This window comes from Salvelinus fontinalis, chromosome 8 (genome assembly GCF_029448725.1).
Source record: "Salvelinus fontinalis isolate EN_2023a chromosome 8, ASM2944872v1, whole genome shotgun sequence".
NCBI classification, from domain to species: domain Eukaryota; kingdom Metazoa; phylum Chordata; class Actinopteri; order Salmoniformes; family Salmonidae; genus Salvelinus; species Salvelinus fontinalis.
The window spans coordinates 547,134-567,641 of NC_074672.1; the positions used below are offsets into that span (position 1 = coordinate 547,134).

General features: G+C 41.0%; 1 protein-coding gene across 1 annotated transcript; it reads left to right on the plus strand.

The window, feature by feature from the left end:
• The first annotated feature begins 815 nt into the window (after nt 1–815).
• Nucleotides 816–19,746, plus strand: LOC129861405 (E3 ubiquitin-protein ligase CHIP-like). Its single transcript, XM_055932802.1, has 3 exons — nt 816–866; nt 16,238–16,354; nt 16,680–19,746. The coding sequence occupies exons 1-3, from the start codon at nt 816–818 to the stop codon at nt 16,803–16,805; spliced, it is 294 nt and encodes a 97-aa protein (XP_055788777.1). The 3' UTR covers nt 16,806–19,746.
• Nucleotides 19,747–20,508: the final 762 nt, after the last annotated feature.

Consider the following 20,508-nt stretch of genomic DNA (forward strand, 5'->3'; position numbering starts at 1 on the left):
CAATCTAGGAATAAGGTAGAATCATATTACAAAGGCTACGACGTCCTTCGCATGTGGCAGGGGGGCTACAGTCATTAGGGATTACAAAGGAAGACCCAACGGTGATCTGCCCAATGATCAGTCAAATGAATTTATAATGCCCCTTTTACATTGGCCGATGTCACAATGTGCAATACAGAAACCCAGCCTAAAACCCCAAACGGCAACCAACGCAGATGTAGAAGCACGGTGGCTAGGAGAAACTCCCTAGAAAGGCAGGAACCTAGGAAGGAACCGAGAGAGGAACCAGGCTCTGAGGGGTGGCCAGTCCTCTTCTGGCTGTGTCGGGTGGAGATTATAACAGTACATGGTCAAGATGTTCAAATGTTCATAGATGACCAGCAGGGTCATATCATAATAATCACAGTGGTTGTAGAGGTTGCAACAGGTCAGCGCCTCAGGAATAAATGTCAGTTGGCTTTTCATAGCTGATCATTCAGAGTTAGAGACAGCAGGTGCAGTAGAGAGAGTCGAAAACAGCAGGTCCGGTAGAGCGAGTCGAAAACATCAGGTCCGGTACAAGGTAGTACTTCCGGTGAACAGGTCAGGGTTCCATAGCCGCAGGCAGAACAGTTGAAACTGGAGCAGCAGCACGAGCAGGTGGACTGGTGCAGCAAGGAGTTATCAGGCCAGGTAGGTCCTGAGGCATGGTCCTAGGTCTCAGGGAGGGGGAGATAGAGAGGGAGCTCTCTGAGGCTGACCCTTAACACAGTGTGTTTAGTCCCCTCCTGTTCACCCACGACTTCAACACCATTATCAAATACACTGACGACATGATGGCGGTCGGCCTGCTCAAAGGTGAGGATGAGTCAGTCTACAGGGAGAAGGTTAGTGACCTGTCAGTGTGGTGCTGGAGCAACAACCTTTTCCTCAATGTCAGCAAGACCGAGTAGCTGATTGTGGACTACAGGAAAGGGAGGGGGATGAGCGCGTCCACATCGACGGTGCGACATGTATAAAAACTGAGCAGACAGCCATGCATTCTCCATAAACAAACATTGGCAGGAGAATGGCCCATACTGAAGAGCTCAGTGACTTTCAACGTGGCACCGTCATAGGATGCGACTTTTCCGACATGTCAGTGCGTCGAATTTCTGCCCAGGTCAACTGTAAGTGTTATTGTTAAGTGGAAACTTCGAGGCGCACGAATGGCTCAGCCGCAAGGTGATAGCCCACAGAAGCTCGCAGAACGGGAGCGCCTAGTGCTGAAGCACGTAGAAATCGTCTGTCCTCAGTTGCAACACTCTGCCTCCGGAAGCAACGTCAGCACAAGAACAGTTAGCCGGGAGCTTCATGAAATGGATTTCGATTGCCGAGCAGCCGCACATAAACCTAAGATCATCATGCGCAATGCTAAGCGTCGGCTGGAGTGGTGTAAAGCTCGCCGCTGTTGGACTCTGGAGCAGTGGAAACGTGTTCTCTGGAGTGATTAATCATGTTTCACCATCTGGCAGTCCAACGAACGAATCTAAGTTTGGCAGATGCCAGGAGAATGCTGCCTGCCCCAATGCATAGCGCCAACTGTAAAGTTTTGAGGAATAATAATGGTCTGGGGCTGTTTTTCATGGGTCGGGCTAGGTCCCTTTGTTCCAATGAAGGGAAATATTAATGCTACAGCATACGATGACATTCTAGACGATTCTGTGTTTTCAACTTTGTGGCAACCGTTTGGGGAAGACCATTTCCTGGTTCAACGTGACAATGTCCCCATGCACAAAGCGAGGTCCATACAGAAATGGTTGGTCAAGATCGGTGTGGAAGAACTTGACTGGCCTGCACAGAGCCCTAACTTCAACCCCATTGAAAACCTTTGGGATGAATTGGAATGCCGACTGCGAGCCAGGCCTAATCGCCCAATTTCATTGCCCGACCTCACAATTAAAAAATGTATAAATAAATATTTGTTTCACCTTTATTTAACCAGGTAGGCCAGTTGAGAACAAATTCTCATTTATAATGGCGACCTGGCCAAGATTAAGCAAAGCAGTGCGACACAAACATCAACAGAGTTACACATGGAATAAACAAACGTACAGTCAATAACACAATAGAAAAAATATATATACAGTGTGTGCAAATTAGGTAAGATTAGGGAGGTAAGGCAATAAATAAGGCAGTAGTGGTGAAGTAATTACAATAGCAATTTAACACTGGAGTGATAGATGTGCAAGTAGAAATACTGGGGTGCAAAGAAGCAAAAAAATAAATAACATGGGGATGAGGTAGTTGGATGGGATATTTACAGATGGGCTATGCACAGGTGCAATAATCTGTGAGCAGCTCTGACAGCTGATTCTTAAAGTTAGTGAGGGAAATATGAGTCTCCAGCTTCAGTGATTTTTGCAATTTCTTCCAGTCATTTGCAGCAGAGAACTGTAAGGAAAGGTGGCCGAAGTAGGAATTGGCTTTGGGGTGACCAGTGAAATATACCTACTGGAGCGCGTGCTACGGGTGGGTGCTGCTATGGTGACCAGTGAGCTGAGATAAGGCGGGGCTTTACCTAGCAAAGACTTATAGATGACCTGGAGCCAGTGGGTTTGGCGACGAATATGAAGCAAGGGCCAGCCAACGAGAGCATACAGGTCGCAGTGGTGGGTAGTATATGGGGCTTTGGTGACAAAACGGATGGCACTGTGATAGACTGCATCCAATTTGCTGAGTAGAGTGTCAGAGGCTATTTTCTAAATGGCATCGCCAAAGTCAAGGGTCGGTAGAATATAGTCAGTTTTACGAGGGTATGTTTGGCAGCATAAGTGAAGGATGCTTTGTTGCGAAATAGGAAGCCGATTCTAGATTTAATTTTGGATTGGAGATGTTTAATGTGAGTCTGGAAGGAGAGTTTACAGTCTAACCAGACACCTAGGTATTTGTAATTGTCCACATATTCTAAGTCAGAACCATACAGAGTAGTGATGCTGGACTGGCGGGCAGGTGCCGGCAGCGATTGGTTGAAGAGCATGCATTTAGTTTTACTTGCATTTAAGCTTTGAAGCTTGTCTGGTGTCCGGGATGCTGGACTTCTAGGCAGAGTTGCAAAGAGAGAGCCATATCTCAGACTGGCCAATTAAAATTTAAAGATAAGATGGGCAAAGAACACACACTGGACAGAGGAACTCTGCATAGAAGGCCAGCATCCCGGAGTCGCCTCTTCTCTATTGACGTTGAGACTGGTGTTTTGCGGGTACTATTTAATGAAGCTGCCAGTTGAGACTTGTGAGGCATATGTTTCTCAAACTATACTCTCTAATGTACTTGTCCTCTTGCTCAGTTGTGCACTGGGGCCTCCCACTCTTTCTATTCTGGTTAGAGACAGTTTGCGCTGTTCTGTGAAGGGAGTAGTACACCGGGTTGTACCAGATCTTCAGTTTCTTGGCAATTTCTCGCATGGAATAGCCTTCATTTCTCAGAACAAGAATATACTGACTAGTTTCAGAAGAATGTTCTTTGTTTCTGGCCATTTTGAGCCTTTAATCTAACCCACAAATGCTGATGCTCCGGAAACTCAATTAGTCTAAAGAAGGCCAGTTTTATTGCTTCTTTAATCAGCACACACTTTTCAGCTGTGCTAACATAATAGCAAAGGGGTTTTCTAATGATCAATTAACTAATCCAAGGTTATTTTAAAAGGCTAACACAACGTGCCATTGGAACACAGGAGTGATGGTTGCTGATAATGTATGCCTATGTAGATATTCCATAAAAGAATTTGCCGTTTCCAGCTACAATAGTCATTTACAACATTAACAATGTCTACACTGTGTTTCTGATCAATTTTATGTTATTTTAATGGACAAGAAATTTAGTTTTGTTTCAAAAACAAGGACATATCTAAGTGACCCCAAACTTTTGAACGGTAGTGACGAAAGTTGAAGATTATCTCATAGAACAAACATATAAGATCTCCTATGCTTGTGTTTACCACAGACCTTATTTTCAGCTTTTTATACAAAAACCCTACGTAAAAACATTTTCCCTATGGCCTTTGGCCAACGAGCCATGGCAGAGTTAGTGTCTACAAAAAGATGCCATTACTGTTGCACTTTTCAACTTTCAATCCAGACTAATTTTTATTTTATTTTACCTTTATTTAACTAGGCAAGTCATTTAAGAACAAATTCTTATTTTCAATGACTGCCTAAGACAGTGGGTTAACTGCCTTGTTCAGGGGCAGAACGACAAATTTTTACCTTATCAGCTCGGGAATTCAATCTTGCAACTTTTCGGTTACTAGTCCAACGCTCTAACCACTAGGCTACCTGCTGCCCCTAATGGTCATTTTCACTGGATGTTACAGATTTTTCAATATCGTTAGATATAGCACAAACCCGAGCTCTTTGCATTACTTAAATAACAATACATTTTCCATCTTATTCTTAAAATATCACAATTTATTTTTGAGAAACTTGTATATAGTCTGTACCCACTGTTTCTGTGATCAGCTGGATCTGTCCCGCCACATTACTTTGACACTTAGAGGTGCCAGTGTTATCATCACCAAAATAGACTAGCCACTCCATCTCCTATTTCCAGTCCAGTTTCTATGGCATCCACCACCTTAAGTTGCCTGTCGAGGCTTATTATGAATGATTATTTGGGGCCTATACATAGTTATTGATTTAGTGCATGTAATTGTCATCAGTTAGCAAGACACTGTCTTGTTAGTCATTGTTATTGGGCTGGGAATTGCCAGGGGCCTCACGACATCACGATTCTTAAATGCCGATACGATATGTATTGGGATTCTCAACATTCTATGTGTATTGAGTAAATCCATTTGAATTCCTAATTTTTGACAGCAACCCTTTTGATTTGAGTGAAACCTTCCATACATACAGTACCAGTACAAAAGTTTGAACAAGCCTACTCATTCAAGGGTTTTTATTTTATTTTTTGTATTTTCTAAATTCTAGAATAATAGTGAAGACATCAGAACTATGAAATAACACACAGAGTCATGTAGTAGCCAAAAAAGTGTTAAACAAATCAACATATATTATAGATTCTTCAAAGTAGCCACCCTTTGCCTTGATGACAGCCTTGCACACTCTTGGCATTCTCTCAACTAGCTTTTCCAACAGTTTTGAAGGAGTTCCCACATGCTGAGCACTTGCAATCTGCTGCAATCTGAGGTGTAGTTAACTCGAATGAACTGCAGCAGAGGTAAATCTGTGTCTTCTTTGCCTGTGGCGGTCCTCATGAGAGCCAATTTCATCGTAGTGCTTGATGGTTTTTGTGACTTTTCTTCTTTTCTAGAAACGTTAAAAGTTATTGAAATGTTCCGGATTGACTGATCTTCCCTCTTAACCTTTCTGGTGCAGGCGTTCCGCTAGCGACCCACCTCGACAACATCCGGTGAAATTGCAATTTCAAAATACAGAAATAGTCATAATAAACATTCATATAAAATACAAGTGTTATACATCGGTTTACAGATTAACTTCTTCTTAATCCAGTCGCTTTGTCAAATTTCAAAAAGGCTTTACGGCAAAAGCATACAATGCGATTATCTGAGGACAGCGCCCTGCATAAAAAAGCATGAATAAAATTTTCCAACCAAACTCTAATTGTAGACCGGCTTGGTATTCACACCTCTAGATGGCCGGGCAGGGGTTTGTTGTGGAGCCAGAGAGAGCAGCAGTCAAACTGAGTGGGGGGATGGAGGACTTGAATGTGGTCTCTTTGAAGTCAGTCTTTACCACTATTGAAGATTTTTTCCCCAATCAGTAAGAACTCAAGTTTATTTTATTGAACCGTTATTTTAGTAATACATCAAATAAACAACACATCTATAAACATATATTATATAGAGTAAGAAGAACACTGTGGTGAAGTGTGTGCAACAATTATTATTTAAGAAAATTATTTATTAACATTTAAGTCATTTAGCAGTTGCTCTTATCCAGAGCAACTTACAAGTACATACATTCATACTTTTTTTTTTGTACTGGCCCCCCGTGGGAATCGAACCCACAACCCTGGCGTTGCAAGCGCCATGCTCTACCAACTGAGCCACACAGGGCAGCCAAAATGTATGTTTGTGCATACTATATGGACCTTTAGGATATGAAAAAGGATTTTATCAAACATAACTACACTACATTTTATCTCTGGGACCCTTAGGATGACAAATCAGAGCAAGATTTCAGAATGTAAGTAAATGATTTACCTTCAGATGTGAATGTATCAAACCTGTCGCTGTGATAAAAGTGTTTTGTTGTTGTGCACCCAAACAATAGCATGGTATTTTTTCGCTGTAGTAGCTACTGTAAATTGTACAATGCAGTTAGATTAACAAGAATTTAAGCTTTCTGCCCATATAAGAAACTTATATGTACCAAATTGTTTTTTTGGTTTAAAACAGCGTTTTAGTCACATTATGCATATTGGGCAACAACTATCCCGTAGATGGGACACCGATCCATACGAATTTTTTTAAAGTAATGATTGACTGTCGTTTTCTCTTTGCTTATTTGAGCTGTTCTTGCTATAATATGGACTTGATATTTTACCAAATAGGGCAATCTTCTGTATAGCACCCCTACCTTGTCACAACACAACTGATTGGCTCAAACGCATTAACCTGTTTGGGCTGCAGGGGCAGTATTGAGTAGCCTGGATAAAAGGTGCCCATTTCAAACGGCCTCGTACTCAATTCTTGCTCGTACAATATGCATATTATTATTACTATTGGATAGAAAACACTCTCTAGTTTCTAAAACCGTTTGAATTATTTCTCTGAGTGAAACAGAACTCATTCTGCAGCACTTTTCCTGACCAGGAAGTGGAACGTCTGAAATCGATGCTCTGTTCTTCTTCATGCCTATACATGGGCACAAGACCTATTAGTATACATACACGCCATACACCTTCCTCTGGTTGTCAAGAGGCTGTGAGAGAAGAAATGAGGCGACTACAATCTCCGGCTTTGATTTTATTTGATACATGTCACCATATCATCGTAAAGTATGTTTTTTCAATATGGTTTCATCAGATTATTGAACTTTTTTCGGGAGTTTTGCGTGTTCCGTTCTCTTCCGTTTGTTGACATGGAGAGTGTCGTGGCACCCGGCTAGCGCGCTTGCTAAATGAAGAGGGAAAGTGTCCGTTCTGAATCCAAACAACGACTGTTCTGGACAAAGGACACCTTGTCCAACATTCTGATGAAAGATCAGCAAAAGTAAGACCCATTTTATGATGTTATTTCATATATCTGCCGTAGTCGCCGGCGCCCAAGTGTTTCTGGCTATTGTGCTAAGCTAATATAACGCTACATTTTGTTTTCGCTGTAAAACACTTGATAAATCGGAAATATTGTCTGGAATCACAAGATGCCTGTCTTTCAATTGCTGTACACTATGTATTTTTCAGAAATGTTTTATGATGAGTATTTAGTTATTTGGCGTTGGTGTCTGTAATTTTTCTGTCTGCTTTCGGTGCAATTTCTGACTGTAGCTGCAATGTAAACTATGATTTATACCTGAAATATGCACATTTTTCTAACAAAACATATGCTATACAATAAATATGTTATCAGACTGTCATCTGATGAATTTGTTTCTTGGTTAGTGGCTATTTATATCTTTATTTGGTCGAATTTGTGATAGCTACTGATGGAGTAAATAACTGGTGGAGTAATGAAAAATGGTGTCTTTTGCTAACGTGGTTAACTAATAGATTTACATATTGTGTCTTCCCTGTAAAACATTTTAAAAATCGGACATGTTGGCTTGATTCACAAGATGTGTACCTTTCATCTGGTGTCTTGGACTTGATTTAACTGGCTACTCAATACTGCCCCTTGCAGCCATAAGAAGTTAACAAGTCCAATACAGCATATGAAAGATAAACATCTTGTGAATCGAGCCAACATGTCCGATTTTTAAAATGTTTTACAGCGAAAACACCACATATATTTATGTTAGCTCACCACCAAATACAAAAAAGGACAGACATTTTTCACAGCACAGGTAGCATGCACAAAACCAACCTAACTAACCAAGAACCAACCAAACTAACCAAGAAACAACTCCATCAGATGACAGTCTTATAACATGTTATTCAATAAATCTATGTTTTGTTCGAAAAATATTTGAGCTATAAATCAGTTTTACATTGCAGCTACCGTCAGAAGTAGCACCGAAGCAGCCAGAGTAATTACAGACACCAACGTCAAATACCTAAATACTCATCATAAAACATTTCTGAAAAATACATGGTGTACAGCAAATGAAAGACAGGCATCTTGTGATTCCAGCCAATATTTCCGATTTCTTAAGTGTTTTACAGCGAAAACACAATATAGCATTATATTAGCTTACCACAATAGCCAGAAACACAAGCCATTTACCAGCAGCAAAAGTTAGCTATCGTAACAGACCAGCAAAAGATATATGATTTTTGACTAACCTTGATAAGCTTCATCAGATGACAGTCCTATAAGATCAGGTTATACATACACTTATGTTTTGTTCAAAAATGTGCATATTTAGAGCTGAAATCAGTGGTTATACATTGTGCTAACGTGGCTACTTTTCCCCACAACGTCCGGATATTTTTCTGACACTCACATATTCTGACCAAATAACTATTCATAAACATTACTAAAAAATACATGTTGTATAGGAAATGATAGATACACTAGTTCTTAATGCAATCGCCGTGTTAGAATTCTAAAAATAACTTCATTACGACATGCAGTTTACGTTATGGCGAGAGTGTGCCCAAAATCTGGGCGCAAACTACTAGTTCACATGTTCGACAGATATATGAAATACCATCATAAAATGGGTCCTACTTTTGATGATCTTCCATCAGAATGTTGTACAAGGGGTCCTTTGTCCAGAACAATCGTTGTTTGGATGTAGAATGTCCTCTTCTCCAGTCAATTAGCACAGAAAGCTAGCAAAGTGGCGCGAAGCTCTCCTTCCTGAACATACGCAGACAAAGCAACATGCCTAACGTCCCGAAAAAATGTCAATAATCTAATAGAACTATATTGAAAAAACATACTTTACGATGATATTGTCACATGTATCAAATAAAATCAAAGCCGGAGATATTAGTCGTCTATAACGACAGCTTTACAGAAGGCAATACCAGGTCACTTTTCGCACGTTCCAGAAAACAGGAAATTGGGGTCACGTCATGCCAAGAGCTTTTATTCGACCTCAGATCATGTTATACACTCCATTTCTTCTCTCACTGCCTGTTGACATCTAGTGGAAGGCGTATGAAGTGCATGTATACTAATAAATATCAAGCACATTTATAGGCAGGCCCTAGAACAGAGCATCGATTTCAGATTTTCCACTTCCTGTCAGGAAGTTTGCTGCAAAATGAGTTGTGTTTTACTCACAGATATAATTCAAACGGTTTTAGAAACTAGAGAGTGTTTTCTATCCAATATTAATAATAATATGCATATTGGACGAGCAAGAATTGAGTACGAGGCCGTTTGAAATGGGCACCTTTATCCAAGTTACTCAATACTGCCCCTGCAGCCATAAGAAGATAAAGGTTAAATAAATACCTTTCTCAGGGCATGAGCGCTAAAATGTGTCAAGCGCTTCAAGCGTCCCACAGTTGTGTCAAGTTGCCTGGATGTCCTTTGGGTGGTGGACTATTCTTGATACACATGGGAAACTGTTGAGCATGTGAACCCCAGCAGTGTTACTATTTCTGACGCCCTCAAACCGGTGTGCCTGCCACCTACTACCATACCCTGTCCAAAGGGAGTTAAATCTTTTGATTTGCCCATTCATCTTCTGAATGGCGCACACACAATCCATGTCTCAATTGTCTTAAGGCTTAAAATCCTTCTTTAACCTTTCTAGCGCAGGCGTTCTGCTAGCAAAACCCCTCGACAACATTCCCTTGAAAATGCAGCGCGGGATTTTTTTGTTTGTTGTTGAAATATGTAACTTTCACACATTAACAAGTCCAATACAGCAATTGAAAGATAAACTTCTTGTTAATCTCCCCATCGTGTCCGATTTCAAAAAGGCTTTACAGCGAAAGCACAACATATGGTTATGTTAGTTCAGAGCCAAGTCAAAAGAACACAGCCATTTTCCAGCCAAAGACAGGAGTTACAAAAAGCAGAAATATAGATAAAATTAATAACTCACCTTTGATCTTCATCAGATGACACTCATAGGACATTATGTTACACAATACATGTATGTTTTGTTCGATAATGTGCATATTTATATCCAAAAATCTCAGTTTACATTGGCACGTTACGTGCAGTAATGTTTTGATTCCAAAACATGCAGTGATTTTGCAGATAGCCACATCAAATCCCAGAAATATTCATAATAAACATTGATAAAATATACAAGTGTTATTCAAAGAATTAAAGATAGACTTCTCGTTATTGCAACCGCTGTGTCAGATTTAAAAAAATAATTACGGAAAAAGCATAATCTGAGTACGGCGCTCAGAGCCCAATCCAGCCAAAGAAATATCCACCATGTTGGAGTCAACAGAAGTTAGAAATAACATTATAAATATTCACGTACCTTTGATGATCTTCATCAGAATGCACTCCCAGGAATCCCAGTTCGATAATAAATGACTGATTAGTTCCACAAAGTCCATTATTTATGTCCAAATAGCCACTTGTTGTTAGCGTGTTCAGCCCAGTAATCCATCTTCATGAGGCACTACGTCCAGACAAAAACTCAAAAAGTTCCGTTACAGGTCGTAGAAACATGTCAAACGATGTATGGAATCAATCTTTAGGATGTTTTTAACATAACACTTCAATAATGTTCCAACCGGAAAATTCCATTGTCTGTAGAAAAGCACTGGAACGAGAGCTAATCTATGTCGGGTCCGCGTGTCACGAGCCTGAGAGACTCTGCCAGACTACTGACTCATTCAGCTCCCATTCCACCCTCCTTTATAGCAGAAGCCTGAAACAAGTTTCTAAAGACGGTTGACATCTACTGGAAGCCTTAGGAAGTGCAACTTGACCCTATAGACACTGTGTATTCGGTAGGCCAAGCTTTAAAAATGGACAAACCTCAGATTTCCCACTTCCTGGTTGGGTTTTTCTCAGGTTTTCGCCTGCCATATGAGTTGTTATACTCACAGACATCATTCAAACAGTTTTAGAAACTTCAGAGTGTTTTCTATCCAATACTACTAATAATATGCATATATTAGCTTCTGGGACAGAGTAGCAGGCAGTTTTCTCTGGGCACGCATTTCATTCAAAAGTGAAAATGCTGCCCCCTATCCAAATCAAATCAAATCAAATTATATTTGTCACATACACATGGTTAGCAGATGTTAATGCGAGTGTAGCGAAATGCTTGTGCTTCTAGTTCCGACAATGCAGTAATAACCAACAAGTTATCTAACCTAACAATTCCACAACTACTACCCTATACACACAAGTGTAAAGGGATAAAGAATATGTACATAAAGATATATGAATGAGTAATGGTACAGAACGGCATAGGCAAGATGCAGTAGATGGTATAGAGTACAGTATATACATATGAGATGGGTAATGTAGGGTATGTAAACATAAAGTGGCATAGTTTAAGGTGGCTAGTGATACATGTATTACATAAAGATGGGAAGATGCAGTAGATGATATAGAGTACAGTATATACATATACATATGAGATGAGTAATGTAGGGTATGTAAACATTATATTAAGTGGCATGTTTAAAGTGGCTAGTGGTACATTTTTACATAATTCCCATCAATTCCCATTATTAAAGTGGCTGGAGTTGAGTCAGTATGTTGGCAGCGGCCACTAAATGTTAGTGGTTCTGTTTAACAGTCTGATGGCCTTGAGATAGAAGCTGTTTTTCAGTCTCTCGGTCCCTGCTTTGATGCACCTGTACTGACCTCGCCTTCTGGATGATAGCGGGGTGAACAGGCAGTGGCTTGGGTGGTTGTTGTCCTTGATGATCTTTATGGCCTTCCTGTGACATCGGGTGGTGTAGGTGTCCTGGAGGGCAGGTAGTTTGCCCCCGGTGATGCGTTGTGCAGACCTCACTACCCTCTGGAGAGCCTTACGGTTGTGGGCGGAGCAGTTGCCGTACCAGGCGGTGATACAGCCCGACAGGATGCTCTCGATTGTGCATCTGTAGAAGTTTGTGAGTGCTTTTGGTGACAAGCCGAATTTCTTCAGCCTCCTGAGGTTGAAGAGGCGCTGCTGCGCCTTCTTCACGACGCTGTCTGTGTGGGTGGACCAATTCAGTTTGTACGTGATGTGTACACCGAGGAACTTAAAACTTTCCACCTTCTCCACTACTGACCCGTCGATGTGGATAGGGGGGTGCTCCCTCTGCTGTTTCCTGAAGTCCACAATCATCTCCTTTGTTTTGTTGACGTTGAGTGTGAGGTTATTTTCCTGACACCACACTCCGAGGGCCCTCACCTCCTCCCTGTAGGCCGTCTCGTCGTTGTTGGTAATCAAGCCTACCACTGTAGTGTCGTCCGCAAACTTGATGATTGAGTTGGAGGCGTGCATGGCCACTCAGTCGTGGGTGAACAGGGAGTACAGGAGAGGGTTCAGAACGCACCCTTGTGGGGCCCCGGTGTTGAGGATCAGCGGGGTGGAGATGTTGTTACCTACCCTCACCACCTGGGGGCGGCCCGTCAGGAAGTCCAGGACCCAGTTGCACAGGGCGAGGTCGAGACCCAGGGTCTCGAGCTTGATGACGAGTTTGGAGGGTACTATGGTGTTAACCTGTTTGGCGTGCAAGCCCGACGTCGGTACACTTATGACAACAGCCACTTCAAGTGCAGGGCGCGAAATTCAAAAGATATTTTATTTAAATATTTAACTTTCACACATTAACAAGTCCAATACAGCATATGAAAGGTACACATCTCGTGAATCCAGCCAACATGTCCGATTTTTTAAATGTTTTACAGGGTAGACAAAATATGTAAATCTATTAGCTAACCACGTTAGCAAAAGACTCCACTTTTATTACTCCATCAGTTTTTGACTCCATCAGTAGCTATCACAAATTCGGCCAAATAAAGATATAAATAGCCACTAACCAAGAAACAACCTCATCAGATGACAGTCTGATAACATATTTATTGTATAACATATGTTTTTTTTCGAAAAATATGCATATTTCAGGTATAAATCATAGTTTACATTGCAGCTACATTCGGAAATTGCACCGAAAGCAGCCATAATATTTACAGACACCAACGTCAAATACCTAATTACTCATCATAAAACATTTCTGAAAAATACATAGTGTACAGCAAATGAAAGACAGGCATCTTGTGATGCCAGACAATATTTCCGATTTATTAAGTGTTTTACAGCGAAAACAAAATGTTGCTTTATATTAGCTTAGCACAATAGCCAGAAACACTTGGGCGCCGGCGACTACGACAGATATATGAAATAACATCATAAATTGGGTCTTACTTTTGCTGATCTTTCATCAGAATGTTGAACAAGGTGTCCTTTATCCAGATGAGTCGTTGTTTGGATTCAGAATGGCAACTTTCTCTCTCCATTTAGCAAGCGCGCTAGCCGGGTTGCACGGATCTCTCCATGTAAACAAACGGAAGAGAACGGAACACGGCAAAACTCCCAAAAAATTTTCAATAATCTGATGAAACTATATTGAAAAAACATACTTTACGATGATATGGTGACATGTATCAAATAAAATCAAAGCCGGAAATAATAGTCGCCTATAACGTCAGCAAAACAAAAGGCAACCCCACTGTCCAAATCGCGTTCTTCAGAGTACCGGAACTGGGGTACACATCATTCCAAGAGGATTTATTCCATCCCAGATTGAGATAATCACCTCATTTCTTCTCTCACAGCCTTCTTGACACCCAGAGGAAGGTGTATGACGTGTATGTATACTAATAGGTCTTGTGCCCATGTATAGGCATGAAGAAGAACAGAGCATCGATTTCAGACGTTCCACTTCCTGGTCAGGAAAAGTGCTGCAGAATGAGAGAATGAGTTCTGTTTCACTCAGAGAAATAATTCAAACGGTTTTAGAAACTAGAGAGTGTTTTCTATCCAATAGTAATAATAATATGCATATTGTACGAGCAAGAATTGAGTACGAGGCCGTTTGAAATGGACACATTTTATCAGGCTACTCAATACTGCCCCTTGCAGCCATAAGAAGTTAAATGCTGAGCTGTAGTCGATGAACAGCATTCTCACATAAGTATTCCTCTTGTCCAGATGGGTTAGGGCAGTGTGCAGTGTGGTTGCGATTGCGTCGTCTGTGGACCTATTGGGTCGGTAAGCAAATTGGAGTGGGTCTAGGGTGTCAGGTAGGGTGGAGGTGATATGGTCCTTGACTAGTCTCTCAAAGCACTTCATGATGACGGAAGTGAGTGCTACGGGGTGGTAGTCATTTAGCTCAGTTGCCTTAGCTTTCTTGGGAACAGGAACAATGGTGGCCCTCTTGAAGCATGTGGGAACAGCAGACTGGGATAAGGATTGATTGAATATGTCCTTAAACACACCAGCCAGCTGGTCTGCGCATGCTCTGAGGATGCGGCTGGGAATGCCGTCTGGGCCTGCAGCCTTGCGAGGGTTAACACGTTTAAATGTTTTACTCACCTCGGCTGCAGTGAAGGAGAGCCCGCAGGTTTTGGAAGCGGGCCGTGTCAGTGGCACTGTATTGTCCTCAAAGCGAGCAAAAAAGTTATTTGGCCTGTCTGGAAGCAAGACATCCTGGTTCGCGACGGGGCTGGTTTTCTTTTTGTAATCTGTGATTGACTGTAGACCCTGCCACATACCTCTTGTGTCTGAGCTGTTGAATTGCGACTCTACTTTGTCTCTATACTGGGACTTAGCTTGTTTGATTGCCTTGCGGAGAGAATAGCTACACTGTTTGTATTCGGTCATGTTTCTGGTCACCTTGCCCTGGTTAAAAGCAGTGGTTCGCGCTTTCAGTTTCACGCGAATGCTGCCATCAATCCACGGTTTCTGGTTTGGGAATGTTTTAATCGTTGCTGTGGGTACGACATCGTCAATGCACTTTCTAATGAACTCGCTCACCGAATCAGCGTATTCGTCAATATTGTTGTTGGACGCAATGCGGAACATCTTCCAATCCACGTGGTCGAAGCAGTCTTGAAGCGTGGAATCAGATTGGTCGGACCAGCGTTGAACAGACAGGTTAACGAGTCTCCTCCCTTTCATCTACACTGATTGAAGTGAATTTAACAGGTAATATCAATAAGGGATCATAGCTTTCACCTGGTCAGTTATGTAATGGAAAGAACAGGTGTTCCTAATGTTTTTCCCATTGTTCTCACAGTGACTTTTTGGATTTGAATGCCAAAACATTCAAGAGATGGTGGTCGAAGTTGACACAAAAACCTCAGATGTAAAATAGGGTTTAAACTATACGACTATAGACAAAATCTGGAATTTACAATTTTTTTGATAATTGATGTTGAAGGTTATTCACAATAAATGTTTTCAATAAATGTATCAATTAGTTTGTCAACCATGTTTGTAAGCTTTTAAATGATATCAAACGTTTATATTTTCCAGTGTTAAATACATGGATGTTTCATGGTATGGTGGAGTATGCAAAATGGGTGCAAAAACTTTGAGCACCTCTATTTTCTGCATGTTTTGGCATTTAGGCCCAAGAAGTCACTTTCTGAACCTTTATTCCATGGAAATTAAAATATGAAAAGTTTTTTTATTAAATGAAAAGGGATGCTGTCAAAGTGATTGAATTCAAATGTATTTACCCTATTATGATTCGATATTGAGATTTGATGTTCCAAACATATTGCTCACTATATGCCTACTGCAGAGAGATGAGAGCATGAGAAATGTAGTTTTGATCAGTTATGGAAATAAGTGCTGAAAACATGTTGGCTCATTATTTAAAAAGAAGATGGAGAACAAGCTATAGGATGAAAAATACCAGAGTTTTGGCACAGGTACAGATGACTAGCGCTACCTAATGCTACCTAGCAAAATATATTTTACATTTTTAATATCGTCCAAAAATAATATTGCTATATCGAGCTATCGATTTCCCCCCCGTCCCCGCCCCTGTCACTAGTTCCGTATTGGACAAGTTCAGGTAGTCCGTCCCCGTTTCAGTCAGTTTTCTTCAGTTTGGTACCTAATGAATATGACCCAGATCTGAGATGGTGTCTAGGGGGAAGTATTTAGATTTACATACGTTTATCTGAACCCCACAGAAGCGGGAGATCTCTGACTACCTGTGTGGAAAGATGAGCTTTCAGTTGATGAGGGAGCCCTGCAATACCCCCAGTGGGATCACCTACGACCGCAAAGACATTGAGGAGCACCTACAGGTACAGTATACCATCCTTTCATAGTCATACACATAGAGCTCTACTCAACAGGAGTATAGGTAAACCGTCGCCCGTTCAAAGACAAACTGTTTTATCCTCTCACCTACATTCTATGTTCTATTCCACACTACCAATCAATTACTGCTAAATTACCATCCATTCATATACCTTTATATACACAGGCAGTTGCTAGACTATCAACCACTCATCCACAGAGGTAATACTGTCCAATGTAAATCATGATTAAAATCATAATGAAAGCTACCATCTCACAGCAACACCAATATCTCAAACAATCATAAAAGTTTTCCTCCATCTTCTGTAGAGAGTTGGCCATTTTGACCCAGTCACCCGGAGTCCTCTGACCCAGGACCAGCTGATCCCCAACCTGGCCATGAAGGAAGTCATCGACTCTTTTATCCAGGAGAACGGTTGGGTGGAGGACTATTGAACTTTCGTAACCCCCCATGTCTCAGAGACCCGCACAGCCCATTTCTCAGAGACCCGCACAGCCCATTTCTCAGAGACCCACACAGCCCAGAGCTGAGACCCACACCAGAAGTGTAAAAAAGACGAGACAGAATTGACTTCCTCCAGGACATGCACTTTACACACAGGGGCCATACTATGGACTACTAAATGACAGCCATATCTCAAGGTGGTTCCTCTCTCTTTCTCAATCAGTCTTCTCTATCTTCTCTAAATCTTTCTCTCTACCCTTCCTCTGATAGTCCTCTCTCTCCCTCAGAATCGGAGGCCATGTTTCTCAGGTCTCTCTCTGTCTCTCGCGCTCTCTCTTTCTCCCTGACTATGTCTCTTCCCTTCTAACTCTCTCAGTGCCACAATCCTCTCTGAACAGATCACTCTGCACTCAGGTGTCTCAGAACCCTCTAATGTAAAGCTTACAATCTTTTCTCAAATAACATCGGAACCATCTATCCAAAGTATGAAAATGTTGGCCTTTTATCATGCTCTTACTCCAGTGTTATTAGATTTTAGAAAAAATTCTGGGTTACTAGTATAGTTAGTTGTACTTAACGTAATTACTTATTTCCCACAATTCAGTGTTGGTGGTCTTGGTCAATGCCAAAAAATTGTTTTAGTTTTCAAACAATCTAGTGTCATTTTTTTAATGCAAGACAATATAAAATGTGAGATATGGATTATAAAAAAACTGACCAACCAAATCAGTCTTTATCAAGTCATTGCCTGTGCTGGCGAGTTATAACATGAGGTCATACAAACTAGAATGTTCTGACCGATGGTCAACTGACCTCTATTACATTATAGCCCCCGTAGTGGGCATTTATACTGTGTTGAATGTATGCTTATAGTGAGAGTGAATAGATTAAACCAATTTTATTTTACGACAAGTTGTCAGATGTGAATGATAGACCATTAATCAGTGGAAAGCACAGACACACTACATGGTGTTTTCTATTACCACTCTAATGGTTCAAATAATATCTACATTGTGATGGTACGTGAAGGTCATCTTTACTTTCTTTGTGGGTTTGAAGTTCTTGAAACATGTTTTGAAGACTGTGCTGTACTTTCTGTTATTCGAGACAAAACAATTGGTCTGTGCGCATGAACAATGTGTTTGGCTGATGGCTAGTAGGGTAACCGTCGCTACAGCATGCGATTAACATGACAAGGGACTCCCTAAAATGCTAAGCAAGAGGTCTGCTTAGGTTAACCCTTAACACTTGTGTGAATTGGCCTATATGGATAAGGCTAAATTGAAATGTTTCTTACTGAATAAATATGAAAAGCATATGAGGAGCCATGGTAGCAATTGAAAGCGAACAGTTTCAGCATTATGGGAAAATTATTAGACCGAAGGACAAGTTTACTTGACACAAGACTGAATCCAAACATAACACTGTTGATTTAATGTGAATTTTACATTTACTATTCTTTTTGCTGCATTTGTTGATAATGAAATCTGAAAATATGGCTGTCAGTCAAAACCCATACAGCGCTGCGAAGTGCAGAGCCAGAGCTCTGACGTTATGTATAGCATGTTTAAGTGAAAATGCCCAAGGAGACGGTGTTTAGAGGATACAGTGGCAAGAAAAAGTATGTGAACCCTTTGGAAATACCAGGATTTCTGTATAAATTGGTCATCAAATTTGATCTGGTCTTCATCTACGTCACAACAATAGACAGTGTGCTTAATGTGTGAAAGTTAAATATAAAAAAAAGAGATTTTGAATTTCGCGCCCTGCACCTGAGCTGGATGTTGTCATAAGTGTACCGGTGTCGGGCTGCAGCCATAACAGGATAAAAAACACTCACAAAATGTGATTTTGCTATTCACAAGAAGCATTGCTTGATGTGAACCATGCCTCAAACAAAAGAGATCTCAGAAGACCTAAGATTAGGAATGGTCGACTTAAAGCTGGAAAGGGTAACAAAAGTATTTCTAAAAGCCTTGATGTTCATCAGTCCACGGTAAGACAAATTGTCTATAAATGCAGAAAGTTCAGCACTGTTGCTACTCTCCCTATGAGTGGCCGTCCTGCAAAGATGACTGCTAGAGCACAGTGTTGAATGCTCAATGCGGTTAAGAAGAATCCTAGAGTGTCAAGTAAAGATTTACAGAAATCTGTAGAACATGCTAACATCTCTGCTGACGAGTCTATGACACGATAAACACGAAACAAGAATGCTGTTACTGGGAGGACACCACGGAAGAAGCCACTGCTGTCCCAAAAAATATTTCTGCATTTCTGAAGTTTGCAAAAGTGTACCTGGATGTTCCACAGCACAGAAAAAAGGCACAGCACACCAACATCAAAACATCATCCCAACTGTAAAGTATGGTGGAGGGAGCATCAAGGTTTGGGGCTGCCTCAGGGCCTGGACAGCTTGCTATCATCAATGGAAAAATGAATTCCCAAGTTTATCATGACATTTTGCAGGAGAATGTTAGGCTATCTGTCGGCCAATTGAAGCTCAACAGAAGTTGGGTGACGCAACAGGACAACGACCCAAAAGACAAGTAAATCAACAACAAAATGGCTTCAACAGAAGAAAATACACCTTCTGGAGTGGCCCATTCAGTCCTGACCTCAACCCGATTTGAGATGCTGTGGCATGACCTCGAGAAGTAATATTGCTGAACTGAGACAGTTTTGTAAAGAGGAATGGTCCAAAATTCCTCCTGACCGTTGTGCAGGTCTGATCCGCAACTACAGAAAACGTTTGGTTGAGGTTATTGCTGCCCAAGGTGGGTCAACCAGTTATTAAATCCAAGGGTTCACATACTTTTTCCACCCTGCCCTGTGAATGTTTACACTGTGTGTTTAATAAAAACATAAAAATATATAATTTTCTTTCTGTGTTATTTGTTTAAGTGGACTGTTTGTCTATTGTTGTGACCTAGATGAAGATCAGATCAAATTTTATGGCCAATTTATACAGAAATCCAGGTATTTCCAAAGGATTCACACATTTTTTCTTGTCACTGTATATTGGCACGGGTGTTGGCACCGAGACAAAGTCGAGGGTTGGCAAACCTTGCCAATATATCCTCCAAATACCGGCTTTGAGGGCATTATCACTTTTAAACAACAGGTTACCAACATATTCAAATAATATTTTTTTTTATTTTGATCTTGTCATAATAGGGGGTGCTGTTTCAACTTTGTAAAATATCGTTCACAAATTAAACTGCCTCGTACTCAATTCTTGCTCGTACAATATGCATATTATTACTACTATTGGATAGAAAACACTCTCTAGTTTCTAAAACCGTTTGAATTATTTCTCTGAGTGAAACAGAACTCATTCTGTAGCACATTTCCTGTCAGGGAGTGAGATTTCAGAAATCGAGGTCCCTGTTCTGAGGTCAGTTTATAAGTCCCCATGTAAGCCATCGGGCTACATGCACTGCATGCGTCTTCCTCTAGATGTCAGTAAGCGGGGAGAATTTGAATGGAGTGGATTGCGCAATCTGGGACCTTATATAAGACCGTGGAACGGAAGTACCGTCCTTTTCAACGGTGCGCCTGGCGCAAGAAGACATCACAATGGCGTCCTGCAAACGCTTTCGTTTTAGTAGTTCTATATCTCCGGTCATGTTTTTATTCATTATAGGTGTTAAAGACATCATAAGGTAGTTAATTTAAACCGACTTATAGCAGTTT

Excerpts from the sequence above, each read along its gene's own strand:
- LOC129861405 (XM_055932802.1), top strand. The coding sequence starts at position 816 with ATGGCGGTCGGCCTGCTCAAAGGTGAGGATGAGTCAGTCTACAGGGAG. Across the intron at positions 867-16,237 it reads AGTCAGTCTACAGGGAGAAG|AAGCGGGAGATCTCTGACTA; the intron begins GTTAGTGACCTG and ends TGAACCCCACAG. Across the intron at positions 16,355-16,679 it reads ACATTGAGGAGCACCTACAG|AGAGTTGGCCATTTTGACCC; the intron begins GTACAGTATACC and ends CATCTTCTGTAG.